Consider the following 25,254-nt stretch of genomic DNA (forward strand, 5'->3'; position numbering starts at 1 on the left):
GGACGAGGCTGCCCCTCATGCCAGGGAGAAGGTGGGAGCAGGGAGGGGCCTGGCACAACAGGGAGTGACAGAGCAGGAGCTGGCCCTGGACAAAAGGCCCAATTAAAGCGCTCTCCTGCAAACAAACATCCCCTCAGCCCAACTTTTTCAAAGATGGCTCAGGAAAGAAAAGGGCCACGGGATCGGCGGGATCAGCCTAAGTCATGTACATCTATTTAACAAGAAAACTCATTGATAAGCAAACCACCTGATGCTTGCACAGCAGAAAAGAAAACACCTGGTTCTGCCTGTGGGTTGATAAGCCAATATCTTTAATCTTTTTTTTTTCTCTTGATGACTGAAGTACACACTCTGTGCGGCCCTATGCTCCAGCCACATTGGTAATAGTAACAAAGCTTTGATGTCCCCCTCATTCAACAGAATGTTGTTTAGTTCAAAGCAAAGAACAGAGGCAATTCTTTGCTTTTAAATTATTAGCTCCCTAAGTCTTCTGTAATGATATAGTTTGACTGAAGTGTGCAGTTTATTAACTACATAAAGACGATATTATTAGAGCGGAGAAAGGCAGCCGAAAGTTTTGCCTTTCAGCTCAGCAGCAGGGGTTTTTGATACTTTGATCTCAATCAATGCTAAATGTCTTTGTGAGATAGAGGGAGCAGCAGAAATTACCTTTGGCACCATGACTACATCAATTATTTAGTTCTTTTTCTTATAAATTAAAGTGTTCTTCAACTTTTACCCCAATTTTTTCTTCCTCTTCCTCCTCTTCTTTTTTTTTTTTTCTTTTCCCTTCAGTTACTGGGTGGGGGGGGCAAAAAAGCTGACTGGGAGAAGTCTGGCTGTGAGTATTAATAAAAATTCCAGTGACCTTTCCCAGTCCTGGTCTGGGAAGGTCTTCTCTGTGTGAGGAGCTGGATTAATGGGAACAACAACAGCAGAAGGGGGGCTCAGGGTGATGTGCTGTTTAATCAAATGACTGTGTAGGCTCTTATTCCAAATTTGTCTGTATTTAGCCTAATTGCCTTTTTTTTTTGTTTTGTTTTTCCCTTGGTCTTTCCAGTATTGCCATGGAAAAATGGGATGCCTGACAAGGAAGGTGGAGGGAGATTATTTATAAGAGCAAGTGGTAACAGGACAAAGGGGAATGGTTTCCCACTGCCAGAGGGCAGGGTTAGATGGGATACTGGGAAAATGTCCTTCCCTGGGAGGGCGGGGAGGCCCTGGCACAGGTTTTCCAGAGAAGCTGTGGCTGCCCCATCCCTGGAAGTGCCCAAGGCCAGGTTGGAGCACCCTGGGTCAGTGGAAGTTGTCACTGCGGGACTGATTGGGCTTTAAGGTCCTTTCCAACCCAAAGCATTCCATGGTTCCATGACTCCTGAGGCTGAAAGCAGGGCTTGCAGAGAGCCAGAGCTCAGCCCTGGGGCTGCAGCACTGCCTGCACCTGATGCTGGATGCAGGAACTCTCACTAAAGCCCCTGGTGTCAGGTGATCCCACCCAGAGCTGTCACCAAACCCTACCCACACACAGAACTCTTGTCCAGCCTGGAGCCCATCCCCTACAGCCAGAAATAAACCATTCCCACAGCTGATTCATCCCATCCCAAAGGAGGTGACAGACTCCTTCCCTGGGACAGAGGGAACCCAGCATGATGGGACTGGAGGGGAGCGAGGATAACAGAGCTCAGTGCTTCTCCTGGATAACAACAACTGAGTGGGTGTTTCAGTGGGATTTGTGCTCTTTTGGTACTTCAGGGAGAGGCTGGAGCAGAGCCAAGGGAGAAGGGTATCCCTGCAATCTTGGGGACAGCAGCTGGTGGCTGGGCTCACTGCTGTGGTGCACCAGACTGTGTTAGAAACCACTGGAACCAGAACCTTGGCTGGGAACACGAGCAGCAGGACCACAGAGGTGCTGAGGAGATGCCTTTAAACCAAGATTTAAAACACTGACCTCTGGCCAGAGAAATTCTTTGTGAGCAAGAAATAAAAGATGTCTTTGCAGAGGTGTTGAGGCATGAACTATGGGAACTTCAACATATTTATGTATAGAATGTGTTGGGGAACAACATAGTTCTGTTTTCATGGTGATCAAAGTTTTGCAAGAAGGAGGACTTGAGACAGTGTGCTGAGCTGCTATGGCAACATGAATTTTAAAAAATAAACTGACTTGCAAGAGCTTATCTTTTCCTCTTTAGTGTGGTGCAGAACAGATCTGGGAGCCCTCTGCCTGAAAGGGATCCTGTGAGGTGCTCACCTCTGCTTCTGGGCCAGGTGTATTGCAAAATGCATAAAACATATCCCTCGTGGCAAGGGGAAAATTATTCCATGACTGGCTTTGCACCCCAAAGAGCCAAGTCACGGTGCTTCTGTCACTGTGTGTTTATCACAGCTCAGATTCTCAGATGTTGGGGTGGATGCAGCACGAAGCACTTGGGCTGTGCTGGCATCCTATTCTGGGAGCAGGGTGGGCTGCCAAGCGCTGCTCAGGGGTGAATTCCACCCACGGCAGGCGTTTCCAAGAGCACCATGACGTGGGCTCGGCTTACAGCTCGGCTTTCAAGCCACCCGCACAAAATGTAGAGGCAGCGGTGTCAGGAACCCTCCTGACAGCTCCTTTCAGGAGGGGATGCTGTGAGGAGCTGTCACGCTCTGAGTCAGCTGTTCTTCCAGGCCTGGCATTCCAGGCAGGAAGAGCCTGCTTGAAGAACCATCCCAACCACGCCGCCTGCCAAAACCACACTGGGAATCCCATGGGAACCAGCCCTCTCCCGGGCCAGCTGGTACTTCCTGCTCCCGAGGCCTGATCCTGCTGGATGCTGAGCATTCTTTGTTCCATTTTTAAATTAATGAGGCTCCAGCAATGCACGGTCCCAGAGCCCGGGGAAGAAACAGCCCCTCGGTGTTTTCAGCACTTTGGCCCAGCTGGAGAGGGAAATGCCAGGCTTGAAGAGATGCCTGGAGAACAGATCCATAACCTGGAGATTTTAGCCAGGTTCTCCGAGCTGGCCATGCCCCCACACACAGCTCTCCTCCCCACAGGCTGTGACTCCCAAAGCTGGCAGCCCCATCTCTGCAGAGAAGGACGAGGATCACAGCGTGGGACTCGCTCCCATCCTGTCCCAACAGTGTCCCCTTGAGGCTGGTGCTGAGGCAGCCTGGGAAGAGCTCTCGTGGAGGTGCAGGGGAACCCCAGAAGCTGCTCCAAACAACAAATCCATCCCAGCAGCTGCGGATCAGCCTGAGTGAAGGATGCTGGAGGAGCCCACCGCACAGCGGGTGTGGGACCTCCACACTTGGGAGAACCACTCAGGTAAGAATCTCCTTCCAGCTTCATTCTGGGCATATCCAAAGCTGGACCACTGTAGCTCATCCAGCAGCACCGGGGGTGTGGGAGCTCCTCCAGCACCGAGACAGAGTGGGAGGGTCTGTGCAGCCATGGGAGGCTGGAGAGAGGAGCCTCTGCAGGGGACACGAGGCTCCCTCACTGCTGCTGCTGCTGCTGCTGGAATCTCCTTTCTTCTGGCAGCCAAGCAGCGGGGAGTTTTCTGAGAAACTGCCCACAGGGAGCGATCACTTTTTCCAGTCATTAACCTTCCACATCCCTCACATTACAGGAATACCTTGGATGTCTAAGTTGCTGCAGAGAGCTAATTCCTCCAGGTGACTCCAGGCAGCGATAAGTGGGCTCCTGCACAGCGAGGGGTTTGAAGTGCCAGAGCTGAAAGCGCTCCCAGCTCCGGCACGCCAGGCCTCCAGCAGGGGACACAGCCTCAGATGTCACAGCACGGGGGCAGCAGGGGCCTCTGGAGCTGTCATTTCCAACCTGCATTTCCAACTGGAGGGCCAGGCACGGGCTTGAGATGCCCTGTGCCCCCAGGGAAAAGGTTGAAGGATAATGGGGGAAAAGATATTTAGAAGATATTGGGGAATAAAAATCAGTGCCTTGAAGGGATAAATGTTGGGAAGTGCCAGTGCTGGCCTCTGGGATAGGTGTGTACCTGGCTGCACTGGGTGTCCCAGCCCTGGCAGAGCAGCAGATTTGCATCTGAGCTCTTTCCTCTGGTGTGGAAGATGAGCATGAGGAGTATTCAAACAAGGAGGTGCCCAAGAGAATCCCAAAACCAATGAGAGAAGTATTTACAGAAGAATGGCTCTTATCATATGTACATGATATTAAATATAATATTATTTTGTCTGACAAATCACAATGTCTTCCTGTTGTGTTTCCTGGATTACACATCACCAGCATCCTGCCAGGAGTGGCTGAGTAACAATACTCACCAAAAATTGCAGAAGACACCAGATTTGTCCCTCATCAATAAGAGATGTCCCTGTCAGTGGCAGCAGAGCAGGACCAGGTCCCTCTGACAGAGCAAAGCCATCGAGAGCCAATGTGTGTTTGTACAAGAGGGGCACCATGGCAGTGAGGGCCAGCAGCCTGGGAAAGACTCTTTGGAGACAGAAGCAGCCTTCTGATTTTCCCAAATTGCCCTGTGATGGGAAGTGTCAGCCCAGACCTGGGGGAAACAGGGAGCACTGAGTGTGTGTGAGGACAGATTTAAATCCCACAGCAGGACTGAGCATGTGGAACCACATCAGCCACACAGGAAAAACTCCATTTATAATCAGAAAGTACAAAACAGCAACATCAGAAGTCACAGGTCATGGCCAAGGTACAGAACAGGGACCCACAGCACACACACACTGAGGAAACTCATCCAGAGAATAAAACAACCACCTTCAAACACTGACACAAGGAAGGCAACAATCCAACACTCAATATCAGCACTGCCTGTGGCAGCACATCAATCCCAGCTTGGAGGGGCCCAAAACACCAGCAGGGATTTGGCTTGGATCTCCCCAGGGGCTCCCAGGTCCAGCCATGGTTTCAAACCCATGCACTGGGGAGCTGGAGCTGATGCAGGAGGGCTCTGCACTCCTTGGTGCCTCTGGGATAGTGTTTGGTTTGGATGAAGGAATGATGCTTTGCCACTCAGCATCTCATGAGGGGCACTCCATTTTCCCCAGCCTCTTAATCAGCACGCTTTCAAAATGAAAAAATTGTAATTAATAGGAGGTGGGCCCAGGCTGGGGACACAAACACGCCCCTGTTTTGGCACTGAAGCCTGAGTCCTGCCCTGCCAGCCCTGCTCCAGCTGTGCCGTGTTCAGTGTGCTGACACCTCATGGCCAAGGCAGAAACTCTGATAAGAGCCCGATTCCCAGGACATCACCCACACATCCTCCATCTGCTCCAAGGCATGAAACCAGGCTCCTTTATCGACCAGTTTGTCATGAGCAGAACTGAACACACCAAAGACAGGAGAGAAAACCAGTCCAGAGAGGCTTGGAGCTCTTGGATCACAAACAGCTGGGCACACCAGGGGCTGTTATTTGGAGCTGTCGTGGTCTGGGTGTCCCTGCTGCTGGAGGATGGCTCCAACACACTTCTCCAAGTTGTGCTGAGCCATGCAAGGCCATCACTGCAGTCTCAGGCCTGGCAGGAGCATCCATGTCAGGGTTACCCTGCTCTCCCCTGTCCTGTGGGGGTCTCCCAGGGGCAGATCAGCTCCTTTGCAGAGCCCTTCCGAGCCCGGGGCTGCCTCTCCTCTCCCTGCCCGGAGCCCCGGGGGCTCTCCGGAGGCGCGGCCGTTCTGACTTGGAAGAAGCTGCATTGGAAAAACACAAACTCATCACACACACACACACACGGCACTTTTTGATGTGCTCTGAGGCAGCAAGTGAGCTTGGCTTTGAGATTTTCACCATTCCAGCCCCAAATTCCCACAGCAAAACCCAGGCATGAGCCCACGGAGAGGGAGGACGAGGGGAATGCGCGCTGGCGCTGCTTTGAAGCTGCAAGGCCGCCCTGTGACAGAGCTCCGGAGCGAGGTAGAGCAGCAGCCCTCAGGTTTGTGCTTTGGAATTTATAATGTGGACTCATCCACTCAGCCAGCAGCAGATGTGGGTTAAAGGGATCAGGGACATGCTGCTCCTGGTGAGGGACATGGCCAGGGTTGGGCTCCTGCAGGGGCAGCCTTGCCAGGCAAAAATTCCCCATCTCTGCCCTGCAACGACAAACACTGAGCGACTCTCGCTCAAGATTTCCCCTTTCTTGTCACTTCTGGTTCTCCTCTGACTTGAAATCACTAAACCAAACCTGAGTCAGTGCTCAAGAACACTCTAGTTTTTCAGACTCAGGGATTAGAAGTAAAACCTGGGGTTTTGCACCCTGAACAGGAGCTGTGACAACAGCAGAGGCACTGCCAGCACGGGCTCCTGGCTTGCTGCCATCGGAAAACTGCAGGAATGGAGACAGGGAAGGGCCTGGGATTGGGGCAAGTGTGGCAAAGATGATTCTCTGGGACCTCTCCCTCTGGCTGATCCCAAACCGAGCCGAGCCCTGTCCGGGTGTGTGTCCGTGTGTCCGTGCGCTGCTCACCTGCTGACCGTCCTGCTGTCGGGCCGCAGCCGCCGCTCCCGCCCGCCCAGCGGCTGCACCTTGCCGTAGGGCACGGCCGGGCCCCGGGCCGGCAGCGAGCCCGGGATGCCCGAGCTCCGGCAGCCCCTCCGCAGGAACCGGGCCCAGGCCCGGGCGGCCAGGCGGGATCTCCGGCCGCCCGACGGGAAGGGGCCGGGGCTGGGGCCGGCTGCCCGCGGGTCCGGCCGGGTGCCCGCGGCGCTGCCCAGGGCTCGGCCCATGGGGGAGGGACAGGCGGAACCCCGGGGCAGGGGGGACACGGGAGGCACGGCCTGGGGCGATGCCGGGGTGCCGGGGCCGGCGTGGGCAGCCGGGCCGGGGGAGCAGGAGGCGAGGTGGGCTGGCTGTGGGGAGGAAAAGGAGAGAGGCTCAGTCAGGTCTGGGGGTGACACCCGGGGCTCCCCAGGTTCTTCATGAGGAGAATCCCGCTCCTCCTTTGGTGCTGCCAGGAGAGAAGGGCTCAGCTGGGAGACAGCTCCAGCCACTCCAGCCATGTCTGTGCCTGTGACCCCCTGTCCTGCAGCTCTGCCCCCCCCAGCCATGCCTGTGCCCGTGTCCCTCTGTCCTGCAGCTCTGTCCCCTTCCCTGCCCTCCCCCTGCCAAAGCACTGGGCTGTCACACCTTGCCTGCGGAGTCACTGCTGCCACCACAGCCCCAGCAGGTGCTGGCAGATCAGCCCCACACCTGCCAGGATGCTGGAGGGGACACCAGCCTGTGTCACTCCTCACCACCATTAGCTGCAGGCACAGAGGAGGCTGTCATGCCAGAAATGTGATCTTGGTTATGGACAGCACAACCATGTCACACCCACGACACCACCAGGGCCCCAACCCTCATACTGCCAATGCCATCGCCTGCTGGAACCCCAGTGTCCCTGGCTGGGGCTGGGCAGGCTCCAGCCCAGCTCAGCCAGCCCTCAGGACAAGCCCAAGCACAGACTGGACAGGACAAGGACAGCACATGCTGCATGCCACGTCCCCTCCCATTTCTCAAGGACTTGGTCCCAGCAAAATGAAATGCAGCTCAAGTGTCCAGGGAGAGGAGCAGGGAGCAGAGGCACGCACAGGACATGCACACACACATGCAGAGATGGCACACAGAAGGATGAACACACTGAGACACCACAGAGAAGGATGAACTCGGCTCTTTTTCTGTTTTCTACATTTATTTTTATTAGACAGATGAACACATGGAAGCCATGGCCAAAAAAATTAAACAACACATGGAAACAAACACTTTCTCTGGGGCTGGCACAAAGTGGAGTTCAGCTTGTACCAGGCAACTTTCCTCTTCAGGGACTGAGCAGCAGAGGATGAGGAGCAGAAGGCTGGGCTGTGACAGCTCCATCAGCCTGTGGCAGGGCAAAGACAGCTCCTGCCTGGGTGTGAAAGATGGCTGCTTGTTCCACATGCAAAAACTGGTGTTCCACATGCAGCAACTGGTGTTCCACACAATAACTGGTGTTCGACACAAAAACTGGTGTTCTACAAGCAGTAACTGGTGTTCCACACAGTAACTGGTGTTCCACAAGCACTAACTATTGTTCCACACAGTAACTGGTGTTCACAAGCACTGACTGGTGTTCCACACAGTTCCTGGTGTAACTGGAGTTCCACAAGCACAGTGACTCCCAAGCATGCAGTACAACCCATGGCAGGGGAGCAGCGATGCCAAGCAGAGATGATAAAAAATCAGAGAAAGGAATGGATCCAGAGAACATAACAAGCAAAGCAGCAGACAAAATAGAAGTAGAATCAGAGGGACTGACGGGAACACACAGATTTGTTATTTATTATTTATACCCTGACTTGATCTTCCACATGTTCCTACATACTGGCAATCCCAACATGCTCAGTGCTCCATGTTACACAAACTCTGCAGACTCCAGAGCTCAGCACAGCCCAGTGCCTTTGGGACAACCCTGCCAGGTTCTGGACAGTTTTCCAGTGCTCTGATGTCCAAACAGGCTGAGGGTGTTCAGCACCTGATGTAACAAAGCCTTGGGGTTTAAATTTGAAAAAAGGCAGCCTGAGCCTGCTCCCCTGCCCAGCAGTGCAGAATGTGCCTGTGCTTCCAGCAGGAGTGAGAACAACATCAGAGGGAAGGTCTGTGGTGACTCAGTTTGAATTCCTCTGAGGTTTATCAGTGATGGGGTAAGGAAGGGCAGGACAACCTCCCTGGCTCAGCCACAACTGGAGGAGTGACACCAGATCAGAGTGTCCAGCCCTGACCCTGCCATGGGGAGGGCCAGAGTCACTGCTGGGGACACAGTGACATCATGACTGTCCCCTGTTCACAGGGAGTTGCCCTGCAAGGACCCCAGGGCCTGCATGCACCCCACTATCCAAGGGCTCCCATTCCCTGCCAGCTCTCTCCAGAAGCTGCCCCATCCCTGGGGGTGCCCAAGGCCAGGCTGGATGTGGCTCTGAGCACCCTGGGACAGTGGAAGGTGTCCCTGCCCATGGCAGGGGGTGGAATGAGATGAGCTTTAACATCCCTTCCAATCCAAACCACTCTGGGATTCTACGATCTCCCATTTTCTGTAAAATCCTACCGGTATTAAAAAGGGATGAACAATGTGAACTGGAAAGAAGCAGCTTCCCAGACCTCAGTGCTTCCACCCACTTCCTTTCCTTCCCCAAAATTTTAACAAACAAGGAAAATTTCTGCCCCTTTAATTCCCTTTACTGGGAATCTTTACACCTCTGGTAACCATTGGCCTGGTCCAGGCATGCTGGGCTTTTCCAGCAAGGCCTGCAATCTTTATCCCTGAGCTCTTTAGCACTAATGTGGTATTTCAGCTTGTCTTATTCTACAGAGCAAAAGAAAAAGAAAATACTACCTAAAGTTGAAATCTGCTCTCAACACCTCTACCTGTTCTCCCTTGCCTCTGGGCTACAAGCCAGTGACAACTGCAGCTACCTCCTGTTGGATTTTTAACAACAGAAAATAGAAGAGCAGGAAAAAGACAAGACAAGAGGTGGGAAGGACTGGATAAAATCTCTCTTGGCTCTGGCAAGGGGCAGCTCTCTGCACCTGCACACCCAGCTCACAGCACAGGAGTCACAGGGAGAGCAGAGCAGAGCTGAGCTGATCATCTCCAGCGTGCCAGGGTGTTGTAGTGTGTGCACCAGGGGATGCGGGAGTGTCACTCAAATTCAGAAGGGCAGCTAAACCTTCAGAAATGCTCCTGCTGCTGCTCCCACAAGCAGCTCCTGTGCCTGTGGTGCAGGACTCTTGGAGTGGGGGTGTGCTCCTCTCAGGGGGTGCCCTGGGAGGGTGCAGAGCCCCCCATGGGATGGAGGCCAGCAGGGACACTGTGGGCTGGCTCACCTCGCCCTGCTCCCTGCAGGTTCATCCCCTTAGGGCCAAGGCAGGCTGGTCTGAACCCAGTGGGGCACAGCTCTGCCCTGCCCTGGAGCAGCAGGGACGGGCAGCCGGGCTCTGCAGCCTCCTGGGGCTGTGGGGGCATCTCCCCTCCTGGGTGTGCAGGGTGCTGCCCCCGAGCCTGGCACAGCAGCCTGGCACTGCCCGGGAAGGGACATCTGCTCTCCAGCAGCCATGGCAACGTGCGGGAGCTGGCAGAGCCCGAGCCGGCCTGGGAAAGCTAAAGCAGCACTGACACCTTCAGGAAGGGGAGACGAAGCTCAGCCCGGCCTCGCCTTGTCTTTTCCCTGCGGGGCTCAGAGCCTACTTGGGAGGAGCTTCCTTCTGCAGCTGGTTCCTGCGGTCCAGCTTGCTCATGACCTGCGTGATGTCCACGGTGTTGGCGGCTTCCCTGGCCTTGGCCTCCTCCTCCTGCTGCCTCAGGATGATGGGGCTGGGGCTGGAGCGCAGGTGGCGGCGTCCGAACAGACCCGTGCTGGGCAGAGACAGGGCAAGGACAGGGTTACTGAGGAGAAGGGCACCTAAACCTCCCCCTGGCAGCAAAGGGACCCGGCAGGACCAGCTGGGACACAGAGATGGCCAGAGGAGTGACCCAGCAAAGTGACCCAGCACAACAAGCTGGGACACAGAGATGGCCAGAGGAGTGACCCAGCAAAGTGCTTTAACACAGCACAGGGTGAGTCAGTGTCACACACAAGCTACAGGACTGCTAAAAGTGTCCAAGTCCTGCTGCTGAGGGCACACAGACACTCATCACTCAGAGCAGAGCCCATCACTCAGAGCAGACCCACAGTGTCACAGACATCTTCTATGAAAAATCCTTTCCTTAAGATTCTTCCTCCTAGGAAGCTGAGAGGCCTCAGGAACAAAGTGTAAACAATGGTTATCTGCTGCTGTGGAATGCAACAGGTGCATTTTTGATTGATCTATGTGAGTTGTTTTTACTTGATAACTAATGACAGCTACTTGTGTCAAAGCTGTAAGCCGTCACAAGATTTTATTATCATTCTATTCCTTTTTTTTGCTAGCTTTCTGATGTTTCTTTTCTATTTCTTTAGCATAGTTTTAATATATAATTTTCTTTTATTATAATATATATAATAAAATAATAAATCAGTTTTCTGAAACAAAAAGTCAAGATTCTCATCTCTTCCCTCATCCTGAACCCTCTACAAACAGAGATCCCATGGATTATCCCAGACCTTGGGTCTGTCTCTGCTCTGGCAGCCAAGGTTTGGTGGGCAGAAGTTTTCCCATACTCATGCCACCAGTGCTGTCTCCTTCCAGGAAAGGAGCCCTGAATTAATTCAACAATCCCAGCCCTTCTCAGCAGACCCAGCAGAGAAGGCAGCTGAGCAATCAGCAGCTCCACTCCTGTTCACAAGCCTTTTCCAAAGGGCTCATGAATAAACAGCACCATCAGTCTCAAAGCAAAGCATCTTCTCAGTGCAAAATTTTATTTAATTAAGAGAACATCTAAATCATAGTAATTTTGCTGCAACTTGGGCTTTTTCTACCCTTGCTACAACAAGAAAAACAAACCCCACAATTACAGCCAGTTTCACTTGCCTTTTTTTGACACCCTCTTGTGGCACAACAGCCTTGGCCAGCATTTCCTTGTATATTGGAGACTTTAAATAGCGGCCATAGGAGTCCTACTAGGAGAAAAAAGAGACACTGGTAGTTATGGGCTGCAAACACCCTTATTAAAATCACCACCAAATGCAGCTGCTCAGGAGCCAGGGAGGCTGGGAACTGGATAATCTCCCCCAGCAGCTCAAGGGACTTTGCATCTTTCAGGCAAATGTAGCTATTTAAACCAATATCCTTTCATCTGGCTGGAAAATTCCCAGGATTTTCCATCTCACAATAAAGCTTCACAGGTAAGACCCAGATCAAAAGATCTGAATGAGGCTTAGCCTGGGCCAGCAGGGTCTCAGAGTCACTGCAAGGTGAGGAGCTTGTGTTCCAGGAGCCAAACTTTTCATCAGTCTGTGAAAATCAGTCCAGTTCTGCTGCTTCCATGGAAGCTGGAATTGAAAGCAGGACCTGCAGCAGCCCCCTGACCCCACCACCCTGGGGACAGGCTGAGAGGGAAGGAACAGCAGCAAAATACCAATGCCTGAAGCAGCACTTGCTTCACTCAGCAAATCTGAGGGATTTTCACACAAAGGCCCCTTGAAAGGGACAGCTGATAGCACACAAAGGCTCTGGAAGGGCTGGAATCCCCCTCAGGCTCTGGCAGCAAATAACAAACCTTTTTCATCAGCATGTAGATGTGGGTCTGAGCAGCATCCAGAACATATCGATGAGGGTGCTCCAGGCCCTTGACTGTGATGCCCATTGTTTTGCCATCGATGTTAATCCAGCGCCTCGCTCCCGGAGCCAGGAACAGCCTGCCAGGAGGAGCAATCGACAGTGCCATTAGCAGCTGCAGAACCCACAGACTCCTGTCTGTGCACCAAAGGAAAAGTCCCTTCAGCTCCCTGCTGCTATTTGCTGTCCTGATTTGGGCAATCAATGTTCTCTTCATCAGAGACTCAGTGCACTCACTTCCTATTGCACAGAACTTCAGCTCACTGGAAGCAAAAAGCCTCTCCTCACTTTGCTTGTGGCAGCCTCAAGAACTTTGCTGTTCCATACCAATATTTAAATTACATCCTAAGACTGAAATATAACAGAGAACAGAGATGAAAAGTAAATATATACTAAAAAAACACTTCTACTTTCATCTTCAAAATCTCCTTTCCTGTGTGGGGACAAAAGATAGCCACATCTGATAACAGCCTGCACGTAAAAATCTTGGGAATAAATCATTTGGAGAATGAGAACCTGTGGAAGGTGATGGGACTCATGCACAAAGAGTTAAAGAGTGGACAGTTTTCCCACTCACTTGTAGATTTCTTCTGCTTTTTCTTTGACCTTGGATTGGTCTCCATACTTGAGATCCTCACAGGCTTCCCAGAAACCCAGATTCTCTCCTGCATGACAAGGGCACAATCAGCAGAGAGTGAGATTGAGGAAAACACAATCCCATTTATTAACTCCTGGATTTGTCTGGCACAATTTGCTGGCCCCAAATCAGTCTTTCCAACTGACTGACAGAGGAGAACAGCTTTCCCCTGTTCTCTGCCCACTGACACCTCTAAGAACTTGTGAGCTCAGCCAGTTCCCTTCTCTGGGAGCAGTCAGAGAATCAGGGAATGCTCTGGGGTGGAAGGGACCTGAAATTCCATCTCAGTCCCATGGGCAGGGACACCTTCCAAACATCCCAGGCTGCTCCAAGCCCTGTCTGAGCTGGCCCTGGACACATCCAGGGACAGCCAGAGTGTCTCTATAGCACATGAAACAACAGGAGCACACACACTGCTGCTCACAAGGTGAAGAAAAGGGAAGTTTATTTTCTGACCCCAACATTTATAGTTTTCCAAAAGTGACAGTGGATTGGAGGGTGACAGTGCCACCTCTCAAATGACACTGGACAAGCTAACAGTCAATCAAATTTCTCTTCTTCCATAGAAGAATGTAAAACAATGAGGTATTTACAGAAAGCGTGTGAGAAAGTTTGCTACAAGAATGGAAACATCAGAAGGCTTGGAAAAGCTTAAAAAATCTTAAAAAATCTTTAAAAATCTTTTTAAAAATCTTAAAAAATCTTAAAAATTCTTTAAAAACCCTGTGCCAGGGTCAGCCCACCCTCACAGGGCAGAATTCCTTCCTAAAATGCAATGTAAACCCTCTGAGGCTGGGCTGTACCGTGTGTCCTGTGCCACTAGATGGAACCGCCTGCCCTGGCTGCAGAGCCTGCAGCAGCCGTGTCACCTCAGCCTGGGGACACGGGGACACTGCCACCCACCGCTGAACTCCTTCTTCAGGAAGAGCTGGAAGTTCTGGCGGCCCTTGGGGTCCCGGATCAGCTCGCTGAAGTTGAAGGCCCATCGCTCCACGCGCATCCTGGTGGGCACCTCCACCCTGCACGGGGAGAACACACACAGCACCGCTGCTTCCTCTAATTAGCAGATTAATTAAAACCAAAATGCCCTTTGCTGCAGTGCCAAGGGACTTCTCAGTATTCTCTTGTTTTCCAGAGTGGTGTAATGAGCTCCTGAAGTCAAGCCACTAAGTAAGTTGTAATTAAACAACTCAGGGCGCAGCGGGATGAGGATTTAACTGGGATTTCTGCAGCTCTCAGGGACAGCCCAGCCTTGCCCTGAGGTTTGACTCAGTCCCACCCTGGAGGAGGCACTGGTGCTTTGCTTCTCATGAAGGCACTCAGTGCAGGCATCCCTGGGGATGTCTGATGGGATTCAGTGAGTCCAGGATTGCTGCTCTCAGGACCACTGAGATGTTGGATGCTCCAAGTCACTGTGTAATTAGCAAACCCTATCCAAAGGGAAAACCAAGGGAGGCCTCAGAGAAGGGATGGACACCAGTGTGTGCCTCCAACCCAAAGCCTGAGGGGTGAGCAAAGAGCCAATTACTGGATGTCCAGGGGAGCAGCTGAAGCCTGAGCTGCTCCTGTTCCATTCCAGCGCTGCTCAAGGTGGAACAGGATCCATCCTCCACTCATCCAGGGAGGATCAGACCCACCAGCAGGGCTGAGTGCACACTCCCATCATCAGCTCAGGAATTTCTGGGATGTTAAGGAAGGCTCCACTTGAAGGAGGCAGTGCTCAAAGTTCAGCATGGAGTACTCCCAATTTCAAAATAAGTTTGAAAGGGAACACTTCTCTGTGATCAGATACCACAACAAAAATCAGTGCTTCCCTTTCCTGATTTCTATCAGTGTAAAGGTCACTGTAAACCACAGGTTGGCAAAACAACAGAAATACATACAGCTTTGCATTGAGATCCCAAAAATCAGGGTCATCTGATATCCAAGGGTTGCTGGGGAGACATCCAGACAGGATGGGATCATTGGAGAGGAACTGCTCAGAGTACTTCACAACCCTGCAACAAATCCAAAATCAAAACGTGAATTTGGAAGGCAGAATTACAGCCAGCCCCATTATAGCCAAATAACAGATTACAGATCTCCTCAGAGGTGCAGGACTCTCAGCACAGGGATCTGGAAGGTGGCCTTTGCCTTCCCACAAAAATCAATTAATTAGCTCAGGTAATCTTTTCCATTTCCCAGCAGAATCTCCTTTTGAAGCAGTGAATTTGTCAAACACAAGGAGCTACAACTCTTCCATCACCTCCTTCTGCCTTTTCATTTTAAGGAAGAGAGATTTAGGACTCCAAGGAGAGTTTCTGTCTCCTGTTCTCAGCTGGCCAGGGCCTGATCCTGCCCTGCTCTGGGGGGAAAGTGTCAGGGAAAGGAACCCAGGGGTTGTGCTCACCCAGGTGGGTTCTCAGCCTTCCCACGGGCCATGGGAGAGCTCAGGGAGCTCTGGGAAAGTCAGGGAATGCTGAGGGCTCATCCCAGCTTCTCCTTTCCTCCATCACCCACCACAGGGCTCATTCCTCTGCGAGTGGCTCTGAGGGCTTGGCACAAAGCAGAGCTGCCTCTCTCCCATCAGGAACCAGACAAACACTTCTCCTACCTTCTAACTTGGCCAGACTTCTAATTACAACTGATTTCACTAATGTCCTGGAATTTAGGCTCCAGCCTCCCTTTTTCATTCTTGAAAAAAAAATAAAAATCCTCTGGTTTCTGCATTTAAAATTCCTTGCAGGCCAAAGTGCTTTGATGTGCTCAGAGCTGGGAGTGCAGTGTCCATTGCTAACAGGCACCTTGGCACTCATCCTGCAGTGCTACAGAGCAAACCACAGGGCTGGCACAGAGCTGCCCCATCCTCCCTTCCCTCTGGGAATGCCCAGGCATCCAGCACCTGCACTGGCCACTCCTGCCCATGATCAAGCAAATCTAAACCTGTCAGCTCAGGTAACACTGCTGTGTGGTCCTGAAGTGCTTTGCAGCTTCTCCCAAATCACTGCAATGCTCTGAAGCATGCACACTGCCCAGTTGCTGCTCATATCCCCATTAATAATAATTTGATTTGGACCCAACCCTGCAGCTGACACTCAGGAGTTCCAAAATTCCTGAGATTTTTGATGTAGGTGATAAGCATCATCCCACCAAACTAATGAGAAAAAACCTCCATTGCCAAACAGTGAAACACCACAAAATTGCTGGAAAGCAGCCAGGGGTCCCCAGCTCCAGCTCACAGCTTGGAGAATTGAGGCAGCAGAGTTTTAACTGACCTGGGAGTCAGTGACAAAATGAACATTCCCTGAGCTGTGCAGGGAACTGGCCACTGAGCATGGGGCAGAGCCAGCCCAGCCTCCCTCCAGAGCTCTGGGCAGGAAGATCTGCCTCTGGATAAGAAATATCTGCCTCTCGAACCCCAGTACCCTGCAAGCTGTGGCTCTCTGAAGACTCTCTCTTCCACCCATCCCATTCACCCAAGATTATTCCCCAGGGAAATGGCCTGAGCACCTTGTTTCTGTCAGGTGTGACAGGGATCCCTGGTGGCAATGGCAGATCCCTGGTGGCAATGGCAGTGCACCAGGAGGCTGCACCCCAAGGAGCCTGGTCAGCACAGGAGGAATTCCTCTGGCACACACAGCAGTGCCTAAAGCCAGGGCTGGAGGCTTCATCAAGGATGTGAGCAGGCAACTCTCCCACTGGGAAGGGGAATTGCTGATTAATTGCTTGGGCGCTGATGGGGAGGCTGCTTCCCTCTGCAGGGTTACACAGCCAGAGGTGAGCACCACCATGGGGCAGCGACAGCCCAGGGTGGGGAGCAGGGGCAGGAGGGTCAGTCTGTCCTGCTGGCTGCCCCTCCTGAAGGACAGACACACTGCTGGATCCTCCCAGGCATCACAGCTGACCAGGGCAGTGTCAGCATCTCCTGATCCCAGTGGGATTCTCAGCCAGAGGTTGGTGCTGCTCTGCAGCAAAGCTCCCAGGGAGGCTCTTCATCCTGCTGGGACTCTGATCCCTCCTCCTCCTCCTCCCAGACAGCCCAGACAGCACTGGGCCACCACATGGATGCCCTGGCTGAGTCACCAGCTGCCAGAGCAGACAGCTTCATCAGCTCATCGGGAGATAAGCACTGCAGACTAATTAATGTGTGGACAGAAGGAAATCAGGACTTACCCTCCAAGAGAGACAGAGGATTTCACTCTGGTCTTCAGGATGGCCTGCTGATAGTACATGATCTGAGGGATCAGACATGGCCACGGTTAGGAGCACAGAGGTTTGAAGATAAGGCCTATCTAAACCTCAGACTGCTTCTCTCCCAGGTAGTGGGGCCAATTACAGCAGGGACTGCTTCTTCCCTAATTACTGCATGTCCAAGGAACCCGAGGATCCCTGAATTGTCTCAGTAAAATGTCTGTTTTCACTGAGCTCACTGCAAACATCACAAACTCACTTTGCAATGTGCAAGTAATTAAAAAGCACTCCCCATGTTATATAGAAATTGAATAATAGCTCCCATCCTCAGCACCTACAAATGCTCTGGATGATTTAGCATGTAATTAGCACTGATTCTTGGCTGTCTCTGTGCTGGCGCCACCGTGATTTCCCCACCACTAATTTGGATCTATTGGATTTCAGCCCTGGTGTCTGTCCTTGCCTGAGCCTTCCCGTCACTGGGAGAGCTGCAGTGGGAGGGAATGGCCTGAAATTAATTTGATAAAAGCTCCATGAGGCCGGGATTCTGCTTTGCAAAGAGCCCATGCCCTGCACGGAGGGCTTTGAGCCACGCAGGGTGAACACTGAGAAGTGAGGGAAGCACCACTCACCTCTCTCCTGTAGAATTCCATAGTATTTTTCTGTAAAATATATAAAAAAATAATCATTAAATTGGGATGGGTGCTTACATTTGTTTTTTGGGTTTTCTGAGCCATGGAAACACCGTTGCAGCGCTGCCGTTGTGCAGCGCTCTCCAATTAATTCTGATTACAATTAAAATCAAACACAGCAGCTGAGCTAATCAGGGTATCATCAAAGCTAAGAGCATCCCCACACGGTAAATTGTCCCATTAGCTGTATTTACTGTTTAGCATTGCTTCTCCCATCACAGGCTGCCTGTATGCCTTCAATTAAGGGGTTATTCTAATGGAGCTAAAATAGATTCATTTGCGAGACACAGATTAGATCATTCAATATTAGCTAAAGGAGACAGGAACCAACACATTGCAAAATATAAACACCACAATTAAAAGCCTCAGAAGCAGTATCTGCTGTGCAAAGGGTGTTTAGGTTGTGATTTGAATAACTCAGCCTATGTTACATGTCATCCACAAATGAGCAAGCAATCGAAGGCAAGGAATTAACTGCAGGGTGTTTATTCACACAGTTTCCTTTGAAGCGCAGTTATTTGTGTGGAATAAACTGCAGAAGGGAGAAGGAAAGACAGGCTAAGTCAGGGATGCTCCCAGCAAGCCTTTAAAGGCTCAGGAAGGGTTTCAGTTGCTCAGCTCCTGTTTCAGTCCAGGCCTGCACCCCAAAATTCTTCTATCAAATGAGTCCTGTGGCAGGTGGGGTCTGCAGAGTGCTTTGGAGAAGTGCAGTTTGTGAGGGATGAGGGATGAAGATTCTGGTCCTGAATGGCACAGGCAGCTCTGCTCTCCCCTCACCTGCACCCCAAACTGCCCCTGCTTTGGGAAGGGCAAGATGCTCCCCCAGGCTGCTTTGTGGGGACACTGATCTGCTTGTGCACTCTAACCACCATCCTGCTCAGGAGGGAGAAATTCTTCTCCACAAGGCAGAAAAACACCCCCAGCTTTGGTTCTGAGACCCCCACTCACCATTTCAGCAGCAGGAGCCAGAAATGCAGCAGAGCCCAATCCCTACAGCCCCACCACAAATCCAGCCTGACCCTGGCCCTGGCCACCAAAAAAGGTCCTGGCAGTGGTGTTGTGAGGGGAGGAAGCTTTTCCTGCTGGGAATGCCATGAGCAGCCCTGAATGGGCAGCACAGCCCATCTCAGCAGGGACAAACAGGGCAGCACACCCAGCAGTGATGCTGGGACACATCAGGGGACACAAAAAGCTCCAGGACAGCAGGATCCTTGCTCACAGGGCTGTACAGCCTCCCCTGCTGATTCACAAGCTCCTGGCACACCCTGGTAAATGATGGAGGAGCTGAGGAACAGCCAGGAATCAGCTGCATCCCTGATTCCAGGCCACCTTCCATTCCTTCCCCTCATTTCTACAGTGACATTGTCTCAGACAGACTGCAGAAATGGAAGGGAAAATCACCTGTTTGCACAGTGAAATTTATTCTATTTCCTGCCCTAAAGTGTCCTGTTTGGAGCCCTGTGTTTGTGCCCTCCTGCACAACAGGAGTTCTCTGTCTCCCTGGGGAATGTGAGACACAAACCAGGCCTCATCACATTTACAAGTGCCAGCTGAGGGCTCCATTTGATGGAACTTGTGGCCAGAGCAGTGATTTCAACACATTAAAATAATTTAAAAAACCCTATTTTCTTCCACTTTTTTTGCCAACTGGGGCCTCAGACAGGCCTGGTGCAGTGGGGAAGGAGAAGTGGGTGCTGGCACAGTGGCTTGAAGGCAGCTCACGTGGCAGGAAAGTGCTGTTATCTTCTAGAGGGGCCTGGCAGCACAGCACACACACGAGACAAACAGCTGTGGGAAAGAGAAAGAGAACACAGTGAGTGAAATGCTCTACAGAGACACAAAGGGGTCAATTAAAATGCCATCACAACAGGAAAATTATATGTGGGTGAAGAAAAATCAGCAAACAAGGGAAGATTTTTTTATTTTTTTAAGTGCCCCGCACAGCAAGGATCCCCTCCTGGAAGTCAGTGTGGTGGGCAACTGCTCCTGGGAAAACAAGGGGGCTTTGCCAAGGCTCCAGGTGGGGAGGGGATTTGTTAAAGCTCCAGGTTGAGAGGGGATTTGCCCCAGAAAGGGGCTGAGCACCTCTGAGCAGTGGCACAAACTGACTGCAGCAAATCCAAGGGGAGCCCAATGCTGAGCACCTGAGAGGCTGCAGGTGCTGGCTGTGCTCAGCCCCTTCCAGCTCTCAAATCAGCAGCAACTGGGAGGAATCTCAGCTATTCCACCCCAGAGCTGCTCATAATTTCATTTCCCTTTCTCCCAGTGCCCCAGTTCCCATTCAGAGCTGCTGCAAGTGGCCCTGGGCACTGTCCCTGTCCCACTGAGCACTGCCAGCTGTGCCCACCCTCCCTGACCCCAGCACTGACTGCAGCAGTGCCAAAGTGCCCTGCACCACCCACCCACTCTGCCTCATTTGGAAGGAAATCATCTTTGGAACAAAAGAGTGGCTTCTCATAATGAGATTTAATTTTGCAATGCCCTTATAATGAGTGACTTATCCCAATTACTGCAGCCTCCAAACCAACGTGGCAATTACTGCAAGGCCTCAGTCTGTCCCAAGTGAGTGCCACGAGCTGTGCCACATCCTGTGGCACCCCTGAGTGCCCTGGTCACACCCTGTGCCACCAGCTCTGAGCTCCCTGGGCACTGCAGGGCCAGGAGCTGCTCAGAGCCCTGCCTGTTTATCTCCCAGTGCTCTCCAAACTTGTGATGATGCAGCAGAACTTTATCAGGCAAACTGACAGGATTTATGAAATTAAAGGCCAGCAGTGACTCATTGATCTGTGGCTGATTTGCTGCACACAACAAACCAGGGCACTTCATTCAGCAGCCTCTGAGGGCAGCACAGGGATTTCTGGGGGAGTTAAAGCTCTTTTAGAAGGACTCTGGCTCCAGAGGCTGTGCAGGTTCCTGCAGGCACTCAGGGCTCATTCTCAAGCTCTGAGGCTTGGTGTGAGCCTGAGAGACAGCAAAACAAGGCTAAAACATCCCTTAACCAGCTCTTCAATAGGTGGCTACTTCTGCCTGAACCCCTAACACACTGTAACCACGAGCTTTGCCCATGGATCAGTAATAAAAATGTTTCAAATGATTCTGAGCTCCAGAGGACTCTGTCTGCGAGGGGGGAGCAGCCCACCAAAGGGTCTGAGCAAGAGAAGGAGAGATGTTCATGCTAATGTCAGCCTCAAAGAAATCAGGAATTCATTCTTTACTTTCCTTCTCAACGGCCAAGATAAAAAACTCCATAATTTGGTCAACAAAGGGAGGGTAGATTGAGCAGGAGCAGGGACACAAACCAGAGCTTGGCCCATTTATTCTTCCAAAGGCTGCTGAGACACAGGTGTTGGTGAGAGCAGAGGACAAAAATAAAGCTGCTGGTCCAAAAAGGGCTCCATGAGGGCTCTTGGCTGTCTCTTGGAGTCTCAATCACTCTTTCAAAATCAAAGGAGGAGCAAGGAGAACCTTCCCTCCTCAGCTCAGCCTCCAGAGCGGAGAATGGCAGGGAAGTCACCCCAAAGCTGTGTCCTTTCATTTCTGCCCTCCTTGGAGCCTCCCCTGTCCCTCATGGCCAGGGGAAAGTGGGCAGAGACCCCTCAGCTCCCTCCCCTGTGCCACCAGGCACTGGCAGCTCCTCAGGCCGTTTGCAAACCTAAAATCCCTTCCATGTCAGCTGTAAAACTGTGCGTGAGAAGTTGGCCCACTCCTCTTTCTATCCCTCTCCCTTTCCACTACTTCTTTACTCTTAAAAAAAGAAAAAAAAAAAAAAAAAGGCTTTTCAGCAGCTGCTACTTACAGGAAAAAAAATAATAAAATACACCCCAAGCCTACACTTTGCTGCTTTTCAGTCTCTATAGCAACAGAACACAGCTGGCCAAAGCAATTTTCCTGCCTTGGCTGGAGGTGTTTAAAGGCTGCTACAGCAATGGGAAGTTGTGGGAGCACTGTGTGATGGCAGAAACATTTGCACTGAATTGCTGAGAGATGTTTTGACTTTGCTTCCAAATGAACATTGTTAAGGGCACAAAGACAGGATCACCTCAGAGGGCTGATGGGGAAAGGGAACAGCAGCTCCAGCTCCTCATCCGCTGAGTGGATCTGTGTGATTTCAGACCAGTTCACCCAGTCACAGCCCTCACACCCTCCATTCACTGATTCTGTTTCTTTATGGCCTACAATATGCATTTTTGGCAACATTTTGTGTCTCCAAAATACTTTGTTGTCTCCACCACACCAACTTCTTCTTACCACACATTAATTACCCTCTGGGAGTTATTCTGTGATTTGATTTTAAACCTGGATCTGTGCACTGACCTGTGGGGGCCTGAATATATGTTGTATTGTAAGACCTGTGTGGGTCTGAGTTGCTCCAAACGAGCTGCAGCTGCAGGGTCCTTAGTTGGGCAGCAGCTGTAGCTTGTGAAGGTAACTGAAATAAATAGGGGTGGGTTGAGAGCCCAAGAGGAGCCCCTGAGAAGATAGAAAGGACTGTGCTGCAGAGAATGGAGAAGAGCCACAGCAGAGAGGCAAGAACAACGCTGCAGCGAAGATTACAACAACTGGTGACCCCGACGTGATGGACAGCCGAGAGCTGGGACTGTACAGGGATATGTATATATTCTATGTATGTATCTAAGACAGCTGAGAGCTGTGGCAGCCTGAGAGCTGGGACTGTATGTGTATTGTAATTGTATAATTGTTAAAAGAAAAGGGGGGAAATGTGGGGGCCTGAATATATGTTGTATTGTAAGACCTGTGTGGGTCTGAGTTGCTCCAAACGAGCTGCAGCTGCGGGGTCCTTAATTGGGCAGCACCTGTAGCTCGTGAAGGTAACTGAAATAAATAGAGGTGGGTTGAGAGCCCAAGAGGAGCCCCTGAGAAGAAAGGAAGGAGTGTGTGGCAGAGAATGGGGAAGAGCCCCAGCAGAGAGGCGAGAACAACGCTGCAGCGAAGATTACAACACTGACCCTTTACACCCCACAAAGTTCATTCAGCACTCGTACAAAGGAGCACCTGGGGACAGAGGATTCCTCAGTTCAGCTTCACCAGCAGAGAAAACATGTCCTGCAGCCAAGCCCTCACACCAACTGGTGTGGCAGGAAAGCTGACAAAGCCTTTTCAAGGCAGAAGGAGCTGTCAAAGCCATTCTGAGGGCCTCACCTCCTGGGTGAGAGAGCCTCAACTCTGCCCTGTTCAGCTGCTAGAGCTGAGCTGTCACACTCAGCCTGCAGTGCCCAAAAAATGACAACCCCAGGGACATTTTCTGGGCCCTCCCAGATAAATTCAGTAGGTGTGTAAATAAAACCCAGCCCTGTCTCACCTGGTTTACCTTACTTTCATTGGGATCTGTGACTCGGTCTATTCCATACTCGAGGGCGCTCAGCATGCCTGGCTGTGGTGAACAACAAACAGAGCTTTGGAACTCGTTTGGTTTAAAGGCACAAATGCAGGAGGAGACCCCCAGGCCTCCACTGGCAGCAGCTCCCAGCCAGCAGTGCCTTGGGAACCCCCAGATTTGGGATTGCCCCTCTCCAAGCTGCAGCTGGAACTCTGTCCCTTGCAGCTTTGGGAACAACCAGTTGTGGGAATCCACAAAATCGGAGGGTTTTGGGAAAGCTGCAAAAGGCAGGCCCCAGAGACAGCAGAACTATGATTAGAGCTGAGCAGCAGCCATGAGATTGGTCAGCAGAAAAATTATTTAAACTGTAGAAAAGCAAGGACAAATAGAACACTGGTCTATGTATTAATGCTTGTCTAGAATAACTCCCTAAGCCACAGAAAAGTTTATCTAGTGAGATATTAGGAAGTTTGAAGCTTAATAATGGGGCTCTGTGCATTGTGTTTGAAGGCTTACAAGCAGGTATTGTATTTGAAATAAGCAAGCATTGTTTTAACCAATGTGCTTATAGTGGTTGATAGAACTACTGTCAATGTGCTTTTGCTATGTGTGATTGGACAAAAAACTTATAAAGTGAGTTGTAACATGAAGTTCTTGGTCTGCTGTCTGGGATGTGAGCTGGTGGCATCTTCCCATTGTCATAACCATGTACTGAGACTGATGCTGGAAAATCAAACAGCTCAAGGCTGTTCCCAGCAGTCCCGTCCCATTTGTGATTTGTACAGAGCCCCCAGCCAGCAGCACCAAGGGAAGGTGCTGGGGACTCAGGGCAGCTCTGGGCTGGCCCTGCCCTGGCACTCAGCCCCTTCCTCAAGGGAGTTTGTCCCAGGTGGCTGCAGGGAGGGCACCACGAGTCACTGGAGTCACCCTGTGCCCCCTACTCACAGGAGTTCTGTTCACAAGCCAGTAGGCTCTCTCCTGGCAGTCCAGGGCGTACCTGTCCTCCTTCTTCCGCTCCTTCCCTGCCCTGCAAAGCAAGAACAGGGGAATTCAGCAATTCTGCCCTCCTGAATCAGTGGGATGAGAAGCAGGGCACACCTCCAGCCTGCAGTGCCCCGTGGGTCCCAGCCTGACTGAGCCATCGCTGCCCCAACGCCAGCCCTGCCCACATCCTGTCCTGGCTAATTCTGGGCTGCACATCATCTTCACAGGGCCACACATGACTCTGCCTTTTGAGAAATCATCACCACCATCTTCCTGAGCTGAGCTGGGAGCAGGCACAATCCCTTCTGACACAGACACATTTTATCAAAAGTCCTTTCCTTAGGATCTTTCCTCCTGAGAAGCTGAGAGGCCTCAGGAACAAAATGCAAACAATGATTATCTGCTGCTGTGGAATGCAACAGGTGGATGTGTGATTGGCCCATGTTGGTTATTTCTAATTAATGGCCAATCACAGTCAGCTGGTCAGTCACAAGATTTCCTTTCCTTTCCTTTCCTTTCCTTTCCTTTCCTTTCCTTTCCTTTCCTTTCCTTTCCTTTCCTTTCCTTTCCTTTCCTTTCCTTTCCTTTCCTTTCCTTTCCTTTCCTTTCCTTTCCTTTCCTTTCCTTTCCTTTCCTTTCCTTTCCTTTCCTTTCCTTTCCTTTCCTTTCCTTTCCTTGAAATTTCCTTTCCTTTCCTTTCCTTTCCTTTCCTTTCCTTTCCTTTCCTTTCCTTTCCTTTCCTTTCCTTTCCTTTCCTTTCCTTTCCTTTCCTTTCCTTTCCTTTCCTTGAAATTTCCTTTCCTTTCCTTTCCTTGAAATTTCCTTTCCTTGAAATTTCCTTTCCTTGAAATTTCCTTTCCTTGAAATTTCCTTTCCTTGAAATTTCCTTTCCTTGAAATTTCCTTTCCTTGAAATTTCCTTTCCTTATTCCTTTCCTTGAAATTTCCTTTCCTTTCCTTGAAATTTCCTTTCCTTTCCTTGAAATTTCCTTTCCTTTCCTTGAAATTTCCTTTCCTTTCCTTTCCTTGAAATTTCCTTTCCTTTCCTTTCCTTGAAATTTCCTTTCCTTTCCTTTCCTTGAAATTTCCTTTCCTTTCCTTTCCTTGAAATTTCCTTTCCTTTCCTTCCTTTCCTTGAAATTTCCTTTCCTTTCCTTGAAATTTCCTTTCCTTTCCTTGAAATTTCCTTTCCTTTCCTTGAAATTTCCTTTCCTTTCCTTTCCTTTCCTTGAAATTTCCTTTCCTTTCCTTGAA

The 25,254-nt window shown here is 51.0% G+C and overlaps 1 protein-coding gene across 6 annotated transcripts in view; it reads right to left on the reverse strand.

Annotated features, from left to right (window-relative positions):
• Nucleotides 1-4,599: 4,599 nt before the first annotated feature.
• The window catches only part of RGS9 (regulator of G protein signaling 9), a 38,055-nt gene continuing 17,400 nt past the window's right edge, over nt 4,600-25,254 (reverse strand). Inside the window, exons 8-19 of one of the 6 annotated variants that reach the window (XM_074554844.1) lie at nt 23,963-24,044; nt 23,009-23,071; nt 17,620-17,649; nt 16,970-17,031; nt 14,701-14,814; nt 13,721-13,836; nt 12,758-12,845; nt 12,122-12,260; nt 11,434-11,519; nt 10,225-10,339; nt 6,439-6,821; nt 4,600-5,665 (exon numbers count right to left, since the gene is read on the reverse strand). In XM_074554844.1, coding sequence (XP_074410945.1) covers nt 5,518-5,665; nt 6,439-6,821; nt 10,225-10,339; nt 11,434-11,519; nt 12,122-12,260; nt 12,758-12,845; nt 13,721-13,836; nt 14,701-14,814; nt 16,970-17,031; nt 17,620-17,649; nt 23,009-23,071; nt 23,963-24,044 — 1,426 coding nt within the window. In that variant the 3' untranslated portion in view covers nt 4,600-5,517. Of the gene's footprint in view, nt 5,666-6,438; nt 6,822-10,102; nt 10,340-11,433; nt 11,523-12,121; nt 12,261-12,757; nt 12,846-13,720; nt 13,837-14,700; nt 14,815-16,969; nt 17,032-17,619; nt 17,650-23,008; nt 23,072-23,962; nt 24,045-25,254 lie in introns of those variants that run through there. The other 5 variants (XM_074554843.1, XM_074554845.1, XM_074554846.1 and 2 more) reach the window with 5 other exon arrangements.

This window comes from Zonotrichia albicollis, chromosome 19, assembly GCF_047830755.1.
Source record: "Zonotrichia albicollis isolate bZonAlb1 chromosome 19, bZonAlb1.hap1, whole genome shotgun sequence".
Lineage (NCBI taxonomy): Eukaryota > Metazoa > Chordata > Aves > Passeriformes > Passerellidae > Zonotrichia > Zonotrichia albicollis.